Genomic DNA, 16,401 nt, shown 5'->3' with positions numbered 1-16,401 from the left:
CATTATCTGCACTTGGCTAAGCCTAACTTTGTAAATATGTGTCTTTTACTCAGTGGTGGGATCCTTAAGGAAGAGAGACATCCTTTATTCATGTTTTGTAGTCTCGCCTTTTAGCCTCATGATGGTCTTCAATAATGAATAATTGCATTGAACTGTGCTTGTGCTTGTTTTATTTCTTGAGCACTGGCTTATGAGGTCCTAGTACAGGGATCAGGTTTTCATCTTGGCATCTCCTGCAGTGCCCAATACAGTGTCTTGTATCTAGTAGGTGCCCCATAAAGATTTGTGGAGTTGGACTGCCATTTGAGCCACACTTCATTGAGGACAGAGAATCGCCTTTCTTATTTTTGCATGAAGCATGCATTTTCACCCACAAACTATTCCTGCTTGGCTGCATGCAAGCACGTCAGTTTTGCAGCCATGACTGTGACTAGCACTGCCCACGGGTGAGTGCTGACTGATGCTGACTGCAGATGCAGCAGAAATGTTAATGAGCTGTCACTTTTCAAAATTCTTAAAGGGGATCTTTTTTTTTGCAATATTTAAAAACAAGCCAAGGTTCTTGGAATGGAATCCTTTGATCAGCAAGGGCATTTTCTTTTGAAACATGTATTACTTAGAATACTAAAAAAAATTAATCTTTAAATACAGTGAACAGCTTACACAGAGAATAGTTGATTCCTTTGCTAGCTGTTATGGATGTGTGTAGAGTTGGTGTTTCGTTAGGGACTGGAGCTTATCTGATCATCGTTTCCCTCACCTGCAGAATGGCTGCTACGGTCCATGCCTTTTTGCTGCGTAGGGATTACGTGACATCAGTGCCTGCCGCACAGCAGGTGTGCAGATGATGGTGGCAGCTGTGTCCTTACTGTGACATCACATTCAGGCTTTTGGAAGGTCAGCTTCCCCCGTCAGCCCCTGACTGATCTGAGTCCTGTTAGGACCTTTTTCTGGAAGCTTTTTTTTTTTCTCTCTCTAAAATTTTTTTTAAAAAAAATCTTAATCTTATTTCAGGGAGAAGTGTAGGAGGATATTTCCCCAAATGTCAGTTGTTATCTACGGATCAGACAGGACTGGAGGTTCTATTTTCTTGGTTTGGGGATTTGGGGAAATGGTCCTTGTTTATATTGTCTAAAATGATTATGTGTTTATTGTGTAACTGCTTTAAGAAAACAGTAAAGGAAAGATCTCTTTAAAATTAAGTCACTTCAAGTGGGGAGGGTATAGCTGAGTGGTAGAGCACATGCTTAGCATGCACGAGGTCCTGGGTTCAATTCCCCAGTACCTCCATTAAAAAAAATTAATTAAAAATAAACCTAAATTACCACCTCACCCTTTCCCTCCCCCACCCCCTCACTCCTTCGAAAAGAAAAAAAAAAGTCATTTCAGCATCAGATGGCAGCCTGAAACGTGGGCACTTACGCCGTACAAAGGTAGGAACACCTCCCAATGCCTCAGAAATCAGAAGTGCCATCTCCTCCCTGCATCTGGACGCTCTCAGCTGCTTGTTTGTTCCATTCCTTTTGTAGGTTACAGCACCATGAGCCCCCAGGAAGACAGTGAAAACCCCCCGTGCACCAGCGACCCCTTGTCGGCCGGGGTGGACGTGGGGAACCACGATGAGGACTTGGAGCTGGACACCCCGCCTCAGACTGCTGCCCTCTTAAGTCACAAGTTCCACCACTACCGCCTGCACCACCCCACGCTCCATCACAGCCACCACCTGCAGGCGGCCGTGACCGTACACACTGTCGACGCGGAATGCTAACGGCCCCTCACCTCCATCAGAAGACGGGACGGGGAGATACAGAATGTTCTGGAGGGAACCAGAGCCAGCGTAAAATCCACAGCAAGAGACCCCCTGTGTCTGTGCTCTGCCCAGAGTTGTTTAACTCATTTCCTGCCCGTCAGCATCCTTCACCACCAGAGAAACAACAGGAGAATCGCATTCGTGAAGATGTGAGGCTGGCTGTGAGGTGGAGGGGAAGTAAGTCCGATGAGTGAACCCGCCATGATACCAACAGAATGAACAGGAGGTAGACCTCTCAGCAGAGGGGAAACCTACACATGAAACATTGGGAACCTTCGTTAAGCTGAGCCAGAGGAGTGTTCCCAGGAGCCAGAAACACTGGGCTCTCTTTAACTGGAAGAGAGCAAAATCTGCATTCTCGGAGATGGGAACCCAGCACATCCAGAGAGAAATGTGCGCTTTGAAGATTTCACCTGGTTTCTCAGCGGTACCTGGCTACCACAGTTGCTGTGTGGAACTCATGTTAAGCTCTAAATGATGCATCTCAAAATTTCTAAGTAAAGGATTATTTTTCTACTATTTATTGAACTTTCAAACATTCTCAAACTTTGGGGAAAGAAGAGGAAACACGTGAGAAATTGTCAGCAGTTATCCCTAGCTGTTCTGTGTGTAATGAAGTGGTTCTTTGATTAAGGAGTTCTATTTCTTATTTAACTGATACCATCCCACTGCCTCACTCCACAAAATGGGGAAACGAAGAAATCTTTCTCTCTGACTTGTTCACATACATTTCCTTTAGAACATCATTTCACAAAAATGCATCTTGACTTGCAATGCAGTATTCTTTCTCAGCATTTGACAGAGGTGGGGAGGGGCAGAGGAATCCAAGAAGCTTTTAAAGAAAGTTGATGTTTCTTTTTACTCATTTCCACTTCCCATACAGTGCTTTCTTTAGGTTTCTACGAAACCTAATATTACAACCCCATACTTTCAGCTAAGAGAGGGTTGGATTTATTCTCCCTGTGTTAGAGACTCTACATTTTAAAATGTCCCATTTTGATTCCAAGAATGTTGAACACCTAAAGGAAGAAGTTTTTAAAATTCAAAATGTTGGTTATTAATTAAAGATTTCTTTTGAAATCATAGTTAAAAGCTGCTGCCAGTTACCCAGGAAGATACCCACCAACGTGCTTTGTGATGTATACAGCGGTCAATCAAATCTGGCTACTACAACATGGGGCATTGTGATTTCAGAGTAGTGTTCTAATTACAGTGATGTACTTTAGATTCACATGTTGTGATCCAAATATGTTACAAAGACATTGTTGCACCGTGTGTGTGGTAAATTTCCGTTTATATGTAGTTGGAAAAAATTCACTGAATAATGTTTTAATGATAGGATGTTACACTCTAATGTAAGAAAAAAAATTGGTTCTTCAGCAGTACAGAAAGTAAACTATATGTGTGCTATCAGGAAACCTCTTCATACTGTGTATAAAATTGCAGTCTAGTGAAATAAACCGTATGAACAGACATCTTAGTGGCTTTAGTGGTTTGTGAATGCACCACTTCTCGTGCCTCAAGGCGACTTTACGTTCACTCTGTAGCCCAGCAGAGCAGTTGCCAAACTGAAAGGAGGCCGCCTTCCAGTGCTACGTCAGCTTCACAGGTTTCCTGACCATCTTGAATATGCAAAGAAATTTAAGAATATAATGGGATAAAATTAAAAGCAAATAAATTGTGTGGAACACAGCTCCTGCCTTCTGAGCATCTAAATTCGTGTCTTTAATAGTAAGTAAGTGGCTATTCTCTAACTCCTGAAGGGAGTGAATGACTTTCCTGTCCTCCCAGGATATTAAACCTCTCCATGTAACACCGGGTTTTTTTTTCGAAAGTTGAGAACCTTTGTGTTAGGGCACTAGCTTCTTGATGGAGGGGAACTTGGTGTTTTCAAGAAAAGAATCACAAAATGTAGAGCTTAATAAATAAAATATGGGCAGCCTACTCAAAGACAAAAAGAGAAGTGTTTTTTGTGTCTCTTGTGATAAGAATCTCTCCGGTCTCCTGAACTTCAGGGGAAAGCAGTCAGATGCTTATACCTAAATAAGAAACATCACTGAGTTCTGCAATTCCTGTGGAAGATGACGTGCGGTTTTGTGAAGTTTGGGCTGGAGTTTTGATCTTCTAGGTTACCCTTTGTCTTCTTCCCCAAGCATTGCATGTAATTTGTTGTTTGTGTTCTTATTGTCATTGAAAGGGGAAAATGCGGTTTTGGAAACTTGATCATGGCAACCAATATTGTCTTTGCTTGCTCCGCGGATACCATTGCTTGTTAAATACACCATTTTTTTGTGACATCCTGGAGGAGGGCCCCATCAATGCCTTCTCATTCCCTAAAGTCTCTTCACACCTGTGACCATTATTGCTTATCAATGATGACAGTTCTCAAGAGCTGAGGATGTTCCAGGTCGCTTTTTACAGCTAGACAAGGAAATTTCCTATTCGTGGCCCCAACGAAACAGGCTTCAAACTCATACTCGTTCTTCTGTCAGGTGTTCATCTGCTTTTTTGGATACATTTATTTTAGACATTTTGGAAAATGTGTTCTAGTTTTTCTTCCTCTGCTTGATTTAATGTGAATGTTCAACTAAACCTCATTAATATTTTTATTTTGTCAGATTTGTCAGATTTACTCTGGTTTATTTTGCCTGCTAGGGTGACTGGTATGTGGAAAGAAGTCCTGGAAGGTCACTTAAGCTCATTTCTCTGTGGCAGTGGACTGTTCTAATGATTACATTTTTTAATGTATATCTGGTAGAATAATCAAACAGACCAGCCTGGGCTCATCTGTGTCCTCTGTGAACAGAGGAGTGGCATTTTTCCTGTCTGAAATACAATGCCATATTTAGAATTTTTTCAATTTTTCAGTAAAGAAGGATCTCAAGTTGAAAGATATATTTCTAGAGCTATTACTTACAACTGTATAAGATGATCTGTTTAATAACCAAGGGGTGTGTGTGTGTGTATCAGGATACACAGAGATATATACACATCTGAGATTTTTCTTGATTTCCTCCAACCTTCTTCAGTCCTAAACTGCTCATTAGGGCCTCTTCATCCCATAATTCAGTGTTTGTCTCTTTTTAAAAATTAAATATTACCCTCCTCATAAAAAGAAAATTTTGATTTAATTAAAATTTACCCTTACAAGAGAAGTTAAGTACTAGAGGGTAAGATCTGCTGTAGCTTTGGAGGGCTACAAACCATTGTAGTATTTCTACAATGATTTCTTTTCATTCCCCTAGAATCAGTTTTCACTCCTTCGTGGGCACCATCTACCCCATTTGAGAATGTCTGCCCTAAAGTTCTGCCCTCAGCCCCCTTTTCAGTACTTGCTTGGGATGGCAGAGCACCGAAATGAAAGCAAGGAGGCCTGGGGCTCTGATCCCAGGCTCAGAACTGTCTTGCACCTCTTTATCTCCCTCCTATTTCACATCTGGTCAGTCGCCCAGTCCAAAGTCTGAGCAAACAAGATCACTTGCATTCATCCATCCCTTTCCTTTTTTGTGACTGATTTGTAAGCCATTTGTATATCTCCACTGAATCAGCGGGCTCTAAACTGGTTCCCAGACTCTCTGCTCCAATTTTTCATTCATTCACCAAATATTCCCTGGGCCCCTACTACATGTCAGGCACTGCCCTAGGAGCCGAGTGTACAGGAATAAATTAAACAGAATGATCTTTTCCCCCACTGTGTAATAATGAATGTGACTCCAAGAATTGACCTCAGTCCTAGGATTGGATTTCTTTTTAATCCTATTACAATCATAACAAAGTCATCCTGGTTGTTTGGTCATAAGCTTAGACTTAAAGCAACCAGCATAAGGCATTCTTCCAGCATAAGGGAAGGCATGTGACCTGAATCCCAGTCTACCTCTGGGTCCTTATTTGAGTTGCCTTTTTAATACCTGCGCCTGAAAGCACCCAATGTAAATATTAAACAAGCAAGTACAAAAATATAATTTCAAACAGGGCTATTTGCTGTGAAGGCAAAAGAAGGGTGATAGACAAAATAACCCATGGGGGAGAGTGTGGACAAAGAGAAAATCTCCTTTAGATTAGATGCTCATGGAGAGCCTCTAAGAGGGCGATGTTGAAGCCTCTGCTGAAGAATGGGGAGGAGCCAGACAGCTCCTGACTTGTTCCTGACTTGGACAGTTACACCAACAGTGGTGTCGCTTTCTGTGCTGGGGAGACTGGAGCAGGAACTGTTTTGGGGGGAGAGTAAGGAATGTTCTAAATGCTGGGTGTGAGGCGGCTAGAGACGGCAAGCTCACCCTGCACACTTCCGCTTAGTAACTACCGATGACTGACTGGTACGGAGCATTTGCTCAGTGACAGGCGTTGTGGGAAGGTGTTCTCGTGTGCTGACTCACTTCACATGGTTTAGCTCCAATCAGTCAACACCATATAAAAGCTTTCAGTCTTACCTCTCCCTAATCCTCTTATCGGCATGCTCCCCAGTTCATAGCCTGCTCCCCCCTTGTACACTACCGCAGTGTTCCAGCCAACTGGTCTACTGGCTGAACACCTGACTTTACTGATGGGACATACGTCTTGCCTTTGTTCGTGCTTTGTGTGCCTGTGTGGTTTTTATTTTTTTTCAGCTTTACTGAGGTATAACTGAGATATAAAATTGTGAGATATTTAAAGGGAACATCGTGGTGATTTGATACACGTATCATTGTGAAAGGATTTCCCCTTAGCTAACACATCCGTCACCTCATGTATTTGTCTTGTTGGGGGAGGGGTGGGAGTGAGAACAGTTAAATTCTCCCTTAGCAAATTTCACTTGTACAATACAGTGTGGTCAGGGGTCGTCACCGTGTTCCACATTAGGTCCTCAGGCGTTACTCATCTTATAGCTGAACTTTGGTTCCCTTTCCCAACCTCTCCCTACTTCCCTTACCCCCAGCCCACGGCAACCATCTTTCTACTCTCTATTTCTATGAGTGTGACTTTTAAAAACTTCCACATATAAATGATACCAGGCAGTATTTGTCTTGCTCTGTTTGACATTTCACCTAGCATCGTGCCCTCAAGGTCCATCCATGTTGTCACAAATGGTGGGATTTCCTTCTTTCTTGTGTCTGAATGTTCATGGTTTTTGATCTACTTGTATGTTCTCTTCCACTTTTAAGGGAAATAACTGCTCCTCTCACCCACGGCAAGTCCCAGTTCAAGGCACCGTGACCAGGGGCCTTAACAACCCCACTTACCCACTCCCACGGCTGATAAAAAGTGAGCTCCAGTCATTCTAATCTTCTAAAGCTCTTTCTTCTGCGCCTGTCGTGAGCTTCTAGCTCATCCGGGCTTGGACGTCAGCTGCATCTTTGTATGAACTCTTCCGTAGCCTCAGCTGGACTTCAGCTTTCTAAGAGCAAGGACTATTTCTTATTCCTCTCTCGTGCTCAAGCCTGGTACTTTGCAGGGCCTTAAATGTTCGTTGAAAAAAATTAAATTTCTAGGGTAACAATTGAAGCTGTAATTAATTAGCTACAACCTACAATAGTACATATAGTATTTAAAGTAGTAGATGAAGCAAATTGATTTCTCCCCAGTATTTGCTTAATCAACTAATAGAATAGTTTTTTTTACTATGCTGTATTGACAATGAGTACAATGCTACATGTTTGGGGGTTTTTTAATGTTACCTTTGACATAAAAATCCTCAACAACTTCCTAAAACACAGTTTCAGTACATAGGCCTTTAAAATGCCACCTATGTATTACTATAACAGTTTTTTGACATCCATACACATGTAAGAGCAAAAATGATTCCTGTTGGCTAGTTTATAGGTATCATTACTTATCCAATATGCAATATGGTTTTAAATAGCATTTCTTTTGAAGAAAGAGCTTACATATGGAAGGTTTTCAAATCCTCCTTCTCATAAGACTTCTTGTGTTTCTTTCTCACTATTCCCATTCTATTTCTGGGTGCTGCTCGATTAAAGTGTTTTCTGTAACAATATACCCACCAGGATTATGCCTTAGTTCTTACTTTGGCCCTAGTGCTTTTAGAAAAAAAAAAATTACATAACAAAGTTTGGCTCCCTGACAGAGGTATGTTCTTGACTTTCAGGGCTCCTTGGCAATCGTTTATCCAGGCCCAGTTTACTCTCCAGTAAAAACCTCCTGCAAATCCGTTCCTAGATGTTTCCATGCTCTGCAGCCCTGTGCTCTGTCCTGCCACAGCCACCCTGCAGCTGCCGTGCATCCTGCCCTCTTGTTGGGGTAGAAGCCCCACAACTTGTACACCTTTCACATCAAAATTGCTCCCGGACCTCATCCTCTTTCTCTGTTCTCAGAGGAAGGAGTGCTCCTGCTCCTGCCCAGAGCTAAGCCTTCCGTGGTTTAACTAGTTCATCAAGTACGCACATCCTCAGCGCCACTTCCCCAGTCAGTGCCCCCTTATCCTTCAAATGCAAACCAACCCTAACCCTGCTTTCCCCTCAGCTTACTGTTTGGTGGTCCTCTGTCTGTCTGGACCAGTATTTCGAAATTGTAGCGTTTATTCAATATCTCACCCTGGCCTCCCCATGCTTTCTCCTTGCTGGCTCCCCTCCCGCAATGAGATCATACTTTGCTGTGACTTCACTAAAAATGGTAGAAACACCCCCTCCTCCCAAAGCGGCACCCAGACCCTCAGTCCTCCCTCTCTCTGCCCTGAAATCCTGATCCCCTGTCCGGTTGCCTGGGATTCACCACCTGGATGTGTCCCAGGCAGTCCCAGCACCGGAGATCCCATGGTCCCCACTCCGAGTTGCTCTCCTTCCTCACCCGGACCTGCAGCAGCTTCCCTCCTCATCTCCCATCGCCACCCTTGCCCCTTCCAACTAGTTCTCTACCTGGAGGTCTGAGTAACCTTATTTTTATTAAATTTCATGTACCATAAGAGTAACCATTTTGAAGTATATAATTTAGTGGCATTTATTACATTCAAAATGTTACGTGGTCATCACCTCCATCTAGTTCCAAAACTTTTGCAACCCCAAAGGGAAACTCTGTACCCATCAAGCCCTCACTCCCTTTTCCGGATTCCTTATCCCCTAGAAACCACCAATCTTTCTGTCTTTATGGACTTTCCTCATCTGAACATTTCAACTAAATACAATGTGACCTTTTGTATCTGGCTTCTTTCACTGAGTACAATGTTCACTCGTGTTGTAGCATGTATCTGTACTTGACTCCTTTTTGTGGCTGAAAAATACCTGTTGCGTTGTATGGAGTTACCACATTTTGTTTATTCATTCAGCATGTGATGGACATTTGGGTTGTTTCCATTTCTTGACAATCCTGGATAGTGCCTCTTTGAGCATTTGTGTACAAGTATCTGAGTACTGGTTTTCAATTCCTTTGGATTTAAACACGGGAGTTGAATCACTTAGTCACATGGTAATTTTATGTTTAACATTTTGAGGAACTGCCAGACTGTTTTCTAGAGTGACTGCTTCATTTTACATCCCCGCCAGCAGTGTGCAAGAGTTCCAACCTCTCTACTTCCTTGCCAACATTTATTTTCCCTTTTTCTTTTTGATTAGGGCCATCTCAAAAGGGAACAGGACCCTGTGGGCTACCCGTCCCCTAGCCCCTGCCTTTTGTTTATAGAAAATCTGACGTCCCCCAGGCCTCCCCGAGTCACAGAAGAGCAGGCTCAAGCCGTTGATTAGGACAAGCCTGCAGGCATTGGAGGATGGCAACGACTCCAACCTCCTATCTCAGTGATTAGCTGAGATTATTCCTTCATTTCCCTTTAAACTTTCATGGCTGAACATAATCTTTGGGATGGTTTTTTGGGGAGGATGCCAGTTCCACTAGAAGGAAGGCATTCTAATTAAAAGCAACATTCCTCTCTGTTACCAAGGCTGTTGCTCCTGGGATCATACCCCTGCCCCTCCCTCAACTAGAAACCAATTACTCTTATCTAAGTCTCCAGGAGACAGCTGCAGAGAAGGAACAAAAACTGGTTAGAACTCACCAATGCTGAGATGGTGGAGGATTTGACTTCCAGTGGACATTGAGCCTCATTAGCCATGATAGCAACCGGAAAAGCCCATACAAGGACTGATTGGCTCCATCACACCCAGAAGGAGGACTTGATGGCAGAAGCATCCCATAAAGTCCACGTGGCCCATTCCTTATCAATGGGCAAATCGTTTTTATGCTGGCCCTTCCACTTAACAGAGAGGGGAAAAAAAGACCAAAACTCTGAATCCCTTGCCAGTTTTTCTGCAAAAGGATGAGTCGATTGTGTGAAATTGCTCTGCATAATAAACCGTGAATGAAGCTTCTGAAGGGATTGGAAAGCAAGAAGGTGGGAGATGTATGGAGAGACTTGGGGCAGAAAAAGGACACCAAACCCAAAGGCTCTGGGAGCCACAGAGAAAGGTGACCAGTGAAAGATACACTAGGCACTGGGTGGTGAGGAGGCTGAAAGAGTGTTGGGTTTCCATTTGTCCATCACATGGATGCTCGCATCTCCCCACCACTTCACTGGAGTTTCATAAACACAAGCCTTGAGTGAGTGACTTTAGGGGAAATCAAGGAGAAGGGACCAAGTTCTGACAGGGGTCAGAGACAAGCAAAAGAGCTGAGTGAAGCGAAAACTCAGAGCCAGAAGCAACAAAAGCCCTGAGGAATTCACAGAAACTTTGGGAAGGTCATTGGACTTCCACAGGACCTGGGACGAAAGCTCCAAACCAATTTTATTTAAGTCTCCAAGGACAGTCTGACCTCAGCTGACATCTGGATATCACAGCACATCTCCTCCATGCTCATGACACTCACTGTCTTATGTCTGCCTCCCTGCCAGGCTGAGCTCCGCACAGTCCGGGGTATCTTTCTTTCTTCATGCTGCATCCTGGTGCCTATCTCAGGCAGGCATCTACAGATATTTGCTGAGTGAATACACTTTTTTTTTCTGACCAGAATTTAAGGTGGTTTAAAAAAAAGGAACAAAAGATACTAAAATGGGATCATTTCTTACTTTTTATTTAGCCCCCCAAAGTAGAAATAAGAGTGAAAGATACAGCTGAAAATGGAAGATGCCTAACATGATAGGAGTAAGGTTACTTCGCTAAAAGATTGGAAGAGATTGGAATTGCCTTATCGGAATGTTCCACAAGCACATCAGAATCCACTCTCCACTATAACAATATCAGAAGGAACTGAAACCCTGTGCTTATGACCTTGGTGAAATTTTTTTAAATAGGATCTGAAAAAGGAAAAGTCGTAAGTCAAAGATTGGTGTAATTTAAAATCTCTGTACTACAAAAATAACAAAAAAAAATTGACTACAAAAAATAGAATAGACAAAGGTTTGGCACTGAGAATAATAGTATATATTAAAAGTAACCTATTAGGAAGAATAACTTTAATAAAACTATTATGCAAAAGAGAAATTATCTAATGGGAAAACCTGGCCAGAAGTTCCTCCTCAGTGAAAAGAAAACACAAATAGCAAGTAATCATATATAGAAATGTTCAGCCCCTCTAGAATGAATGAGACACAAATTGAAATGAGGTAAGATTTTTCTCACTTATAGATGGGCAAAAATTTCAAAGTTGTAGAACACTCTAAGTATTAGTAGGGTACGTAAATTGGTATAGATACTTCGGTAAATACTGAAATTTAAATACACTCTGACTTAGAAATTCCACTTCTCCACATCTGTCCTACAGAAACACTAACTTGTGTGCATAAGGAAATTTGACAACTATGTTTACTGAAGCATTTATTGAAATAGAATTGGAAACAATCTCAGTAATGACTAAAATGTGGGGCATCTATATTATGAAATGCTTTGTGTTAGTTGTTTTAAAGGGTGGATCTCTACACAAACACGGTTTTATCTGCAAAACATCTTGTTGAGTAAGAAAAGCAAGTTGCAAGGAGGTACATATAATGTGGTGCCTACTGTTTAAAAAACCACAATAAACAATCTTACATGTTTTCTAAGGGGACATATACACATATGTGAATGCATAGGGGGAGAGGCTTAAAGGATCTGCACCAACAGATCCCAGTAATCGTCTCCAGGTGGAAAGAAGAAGGGGCAGCAGTGGCCACAGGATACTGGACTTCTTACCTGCAATGTTTCAGATTTCTGCAAGGAAAAAAAAATCATATACTGTTTGTATTATTAAAATAATTTAAAATTAAATGCATAACAGTAAGACACTACTCAGCAACAGAAGAAATGAGCTACTGAGACACACACATCGTGGGTGGATCTCACTGGCAGTAGGCTAAGCAGAAGAAGGCAGACACAGGAAGTGCATTCTGAGCAAGCCCACTGAGATGACATTCTAGAGCAGGAAGAACTAATCTACATGGAAAAAGAAACTCAAAGCTGTGGTTTCTTCTGAGAGTGGGGGAGATGGGTAAGAGGCATGAGAGTGAGGGCAAGATGTGGGTCACGTGAATGAACCTGTTTGTTAAAACAGGGCAGTTGCAATCTGTGCATTTTAATGTGTGTGAAAAAGGTAAAATTCACAGAACTGTGTCTGGTTTTGTGTCTGTCATGAGATAATGTTTTAATTTTTCATCTTGCGACAAATTAAATCAGTTCTTCCTCAAGCACGTGCACCCCCTGGTTCCCGTCTCTGCCATCCTTTCACTGGTTACCAGTCACCAAGCTCAGCCTGTGCTCCAGACGAGGGTGGCCAGGCAGCTAGGGCCACACACGGAAGATGGTTGGAGAAAGAGAGGAATGTATTCCGTTTGTTAAATGGAGGTGGTGGCAGGTGTTCTGTTTGTGGAGAATGTGTTTTGTGTGCTGCATGGCCAGCGCCATGAAGGAGACCCAGACAGGACAGGATTTGTGAGTCATTTACTGTGCAAACTCATTGGCATGTGTTTTGTGTTCAGGAATCAGTTTACAGAGAGGGGAAGCAGAATGGATGAATAGGAAAAGGATACCAGTTCAGCCTTTTAATTATGGAAAAGTTGGAAAGGGCAGAGAGACAAAGCCAATGGGCATGTGCTCTTGAGAGAAAAAGATGCCACCTTAGAGCTGTTCTCTGTTGGCCTCCAAAGAGCCACAGCCCTTTCAGATTAGGTCAAATCTTCGTATCTTACAGGTGCAGGGATGCAAATGTGGAATTTCAGCAAAGAAGGGACTTGTGCTGGGGTGGGTGGGAAGACAGGTCAGGTGAATACCATCCTCGCAGGATGATGACTAGAATTCCTACAAGGGATTTGAACTTTCAACCAAATTAATGAGAAGACGTAAACCGTGAAGCCCTTGGGAGTTGTTAGGAATGAGTGAATGTTAAATGAATCTTTTGCACAGGAAAAAATCCCTGGCATTCAATGGCAGTCCTAAATGGTATCCAGAAGTAGGAGCAGCAGCCTGAACAGGAATAAGAAGAAGCAAACTGAGATGCAGACTATTTTTGCCTTTTTCAAACATTTCTAAGTTCATTTTAGTTTCAAAAACTCCAGCCTGTCTTAGCTGGAAGAAAAGGCAAAGAGAGAAAACATTTTTCCCGCGGGGTCCAGATTGATGGGGATGTGGTAGTTTCCTCCTTTGGGTTAGAGACGGATGGTGTAGGCAGCCTGGAGACCCTGCCAGTCCCTGTCCCGAGGGAGGCAGGGCCAGACTGTGAAAGAGCGTCCAGGCAAGGAGTTTAAGAGAAGCATGAAGCCAAAGCACCTTGGCATCAGAGCTGTCCTAGGCTCTCCTCCCCTCTCCTCACTGTCTCGTAAGCCTCACTGATTAAGGGATTGGCTGACTGACTGCCAGTGTAAGAGGACTGTCCAAATCTATGTGGATGCTTTCTATTTTTAATTTAAAATTTGTATTATGGTAAAACACATGTAGCATAAAATTTGCCATCTTAACCCTCTGTAAGTGTACAATTGAGTGGCATTCAGTACATCGGTGATGTTGTACAACCATCACCACTATCTACCTCCAAAACTTTTCATCACCCCCCTGTGGGGGTACCTGTTATTCACCTCCCCTGACCAGCAAAATGATAATTCTCTAATTGTAGAGCTGAAGGACCTTGGAGGCTCTCTCCTATCATTTATACAGGTAAAGAAATTGATATTCTTAAAGGTTTTACTCAAGGTCGCAAAGTGAGATGAGGGCAGAGCTGGAACTCAAATCCAGGATTCTTGATTCCTAATCGAGAGTTCAGTCCCCAGGGACTTGTTTCTACTGTGCCCTCTATTCTGCATCAACAATTGCAAGTTATCCAGATTAATTAGTCTAACGCAGAGATCATCATGCTGAATGCCCACCCAAGTCCACAGGCACAAGACTGACATCAATAGGTACTTCCTGGATAAGCAAATTAATATATCTGACAACCTGAAGAGGCTAATAAACCCCCCATCTAAACGAGGGCAGCCAGCTTTAACATTACTGCCATGCAGATTGGCAGTTAAAAAAAAAAAAAGCCAACAATTTAGATTTGTATGTAAGATGTCTTAATAAAAAACACTACCTGTGTTTGGAAACCATAGTCATTATTCAGACTTCTGTACCTCCAGGAACCCAGATGTGCTGTGTAAGAATTACCTGAGAACTAGGAGTCCCCAGTAGCATGTAATAAACGATGGGTGTTTACTGGGTAAGTGAATAAATACATTGTGAATTCACTCCATCACACTTCCTCCTCTGGCTAGGACACTGGTGGTATTCAGGAAAAGCCTACAGAAAAGAGTCTTATGTTTAATGGGAAGTTAGGAAATTGACCAATGATGTCGTTTATTTACTTATTCATTAATTCATTGATTCACAAATCATTGGTCATACATTGTATACCAGGCACTGTGCTACATGTTGGATATACGAAGAACCAGAATACACAGGCTTTACCCTCCAGGAACTTACAAGCTCCCGGAAACAACTTTAGCACAATGTTATAACTGTTGTTGGAAAGATGGTGCCCAGTGCAAGTGTAAAGGAAGTGCACAGAGTTTGAGGGGCTCCAGGGAAAGATGGAAGGGCCAGAAAAAATGAAGAACCGTTTACCAGGGACAGGCTGCAAGTGGAGAACGAAAAAGAACAGGTGCTTGGGTGGGTGGTGGTGATGACGCTAAAATTTGACATTTGTCTTGTCTATATTAGCAGTGTTTCTCATGAGGGGTGGTAAGCCTTGTTGTTCAATTAACCTTTTACTCTGCTTCCCTAAGAACACATATCTCTAAAACTTTACTTTTGTCCCCTTTTTACTGGCTAAAAGTAATGGTTAAAGAAGTACATTAAGGTTTATTTACAAGGATATTTACTATCATATTATCTCATTTTTTTAGCAGTGAAAAAATCAGAAGTGAGAAAACCATAGAGAATTGATTAAAGAAATTATGCAGTGAAATACTTGCAGTCATTTGAAATTATTTTTAAAGAATAAATAATGACACGGAAATGTTTAAGATGTAATATTGTCTTGAAAAAATACAAAATTGTATGTTTAATACCAGATTTTAAATATATAGAGAGGTAAGTTTGCATAAATAGAAGAGTTAAAAAAAATATTCTAAAATGTTAACTAACAGTAGTTTTTTTGTTTTATAATGACAGATGGTTATATTTTCCCTCTGTATTTCTTTATTTTCCAAAATTTTAACAATGACTATTACTTTCTTGGTTAGAAAAAGTTAGCTTGCAGTGTTACTTTGGATACATATGAGGTTATCCGTTCAGCTAGATAACTTGTCTGGGAAGGATCCCCAAACTGCCACTCTAAATCCACACGATCATGGAGGTGACTCATAAGACCCAAGAGTGTACAAAATAGCCCTGTTCCCTTGGCTACCATCAGTTGGTCCACGAGTGGGCATCTGACCCAAGCTACGGCAATCAGATGACATTTCCTGAAAATTTGGAGATTAAAATGATTCCCAAATCAGGTGTCCTTTTGTACAGAAGAGCAATGAACTCGAGAGCTGAAGAGGGACCCTTTATTCTGCTTTGTGAACTAAAGAGTAAAGTAGAGGAGGAAAGGATGTTGCCGACGTGCAGAGGGACAGAAGGGAGAGAGCGACCAAGTGTGGCCAGATTCCCGTGACAGACGTGACCTACATCCTGTCCTTCCACAGTGCTACCCCTAAATTCCACGAGATCTCCCTCTGCCTTATAGGAACTTTCCTTTTTTCGCTTCATCTGAATTGACTTGGCTTCTGTTTCTTAAAACCTAGAGGTCCATGTAATAAATATCTCTGGGAGCAGAAGGAGAGAAGCCAAGCTCACTAAGAGGGCTTCAAAAATGACACTCCTGCTCCACAAAGACAAGGACTGCATTTTTCAAGTTCCCATCACCTGACCCAATGTCAGGCACGTGGCTGCTGCTTGACGTGCGCCCACTGAGTGACAGCCTGGGAGAGTGAACAGCGCATTGCTCTGCCTTCGTGCCTACTTGCTCTCCATCCCTAATTCATGATTAGTAAGAGTATATCAGGGCTAGTGAAAAGGACATTTCTGAGGTCCCTCCCCTCCTTCTTAAAGGAAAAATACTCAATATATGTAACCTGGGAAATGTCATCTTTTGTTAAATGTCTTGATAATTTTATCAGCACTCAAATTCCATTGTAATGAAAGGTTAGGCATAGGTGAAAACCTCTCCTTCGCTGCTCA

General features: G+C 42.2%; 1 protein-coding gene across 3 annotated transcripts in view; it reads left to right on the top strand.

Moving 5' to 3' along the window:
- Positions 1-3,285, top strand: part of CACHD1 (cache domain containing 1) — a 197,945-nt gene extending 194,660 nt beyond the window's left edge. For all 3 annotated transcript variants that reach the window (XM_031465300.2, XM_031465301.2, XM_064493506.1), the window contains exon 27: positions 1,530-3,285. In XM_031465300.2, the coding sequence (XP_031321160.2) occupies positions 1,530-1,768 (239 nt within the window). In that variant the 3' untranslated portion in view covers positions 1,769-3,285. The remainder of the gene's footprint in view (positions 1-1,529) is intronic.
- Positions 3,286-16,401: the final 13,116 nt, after the last annotated feature.

This window comes from Camelus dromedarius, chromosome 14, assembly GCF_036321535.1.
Source record: "Camelus dromedarius isolate mCamDro1 chromosome 14, mCamDro1.pat, whole genome shotgun sequence".
NCBI classification, from domain to species: domain Eukaryota; kingdom Metazoa; phylum Chordata; class Mammalia; order Artiodactyla; family Camelidae; genus Camelus; species Camelus dromedarius.
Note: the sequence above shows the minus strand (reverse complement) of the source record. Positions and strands in the feature narration are given on the sequence as shown.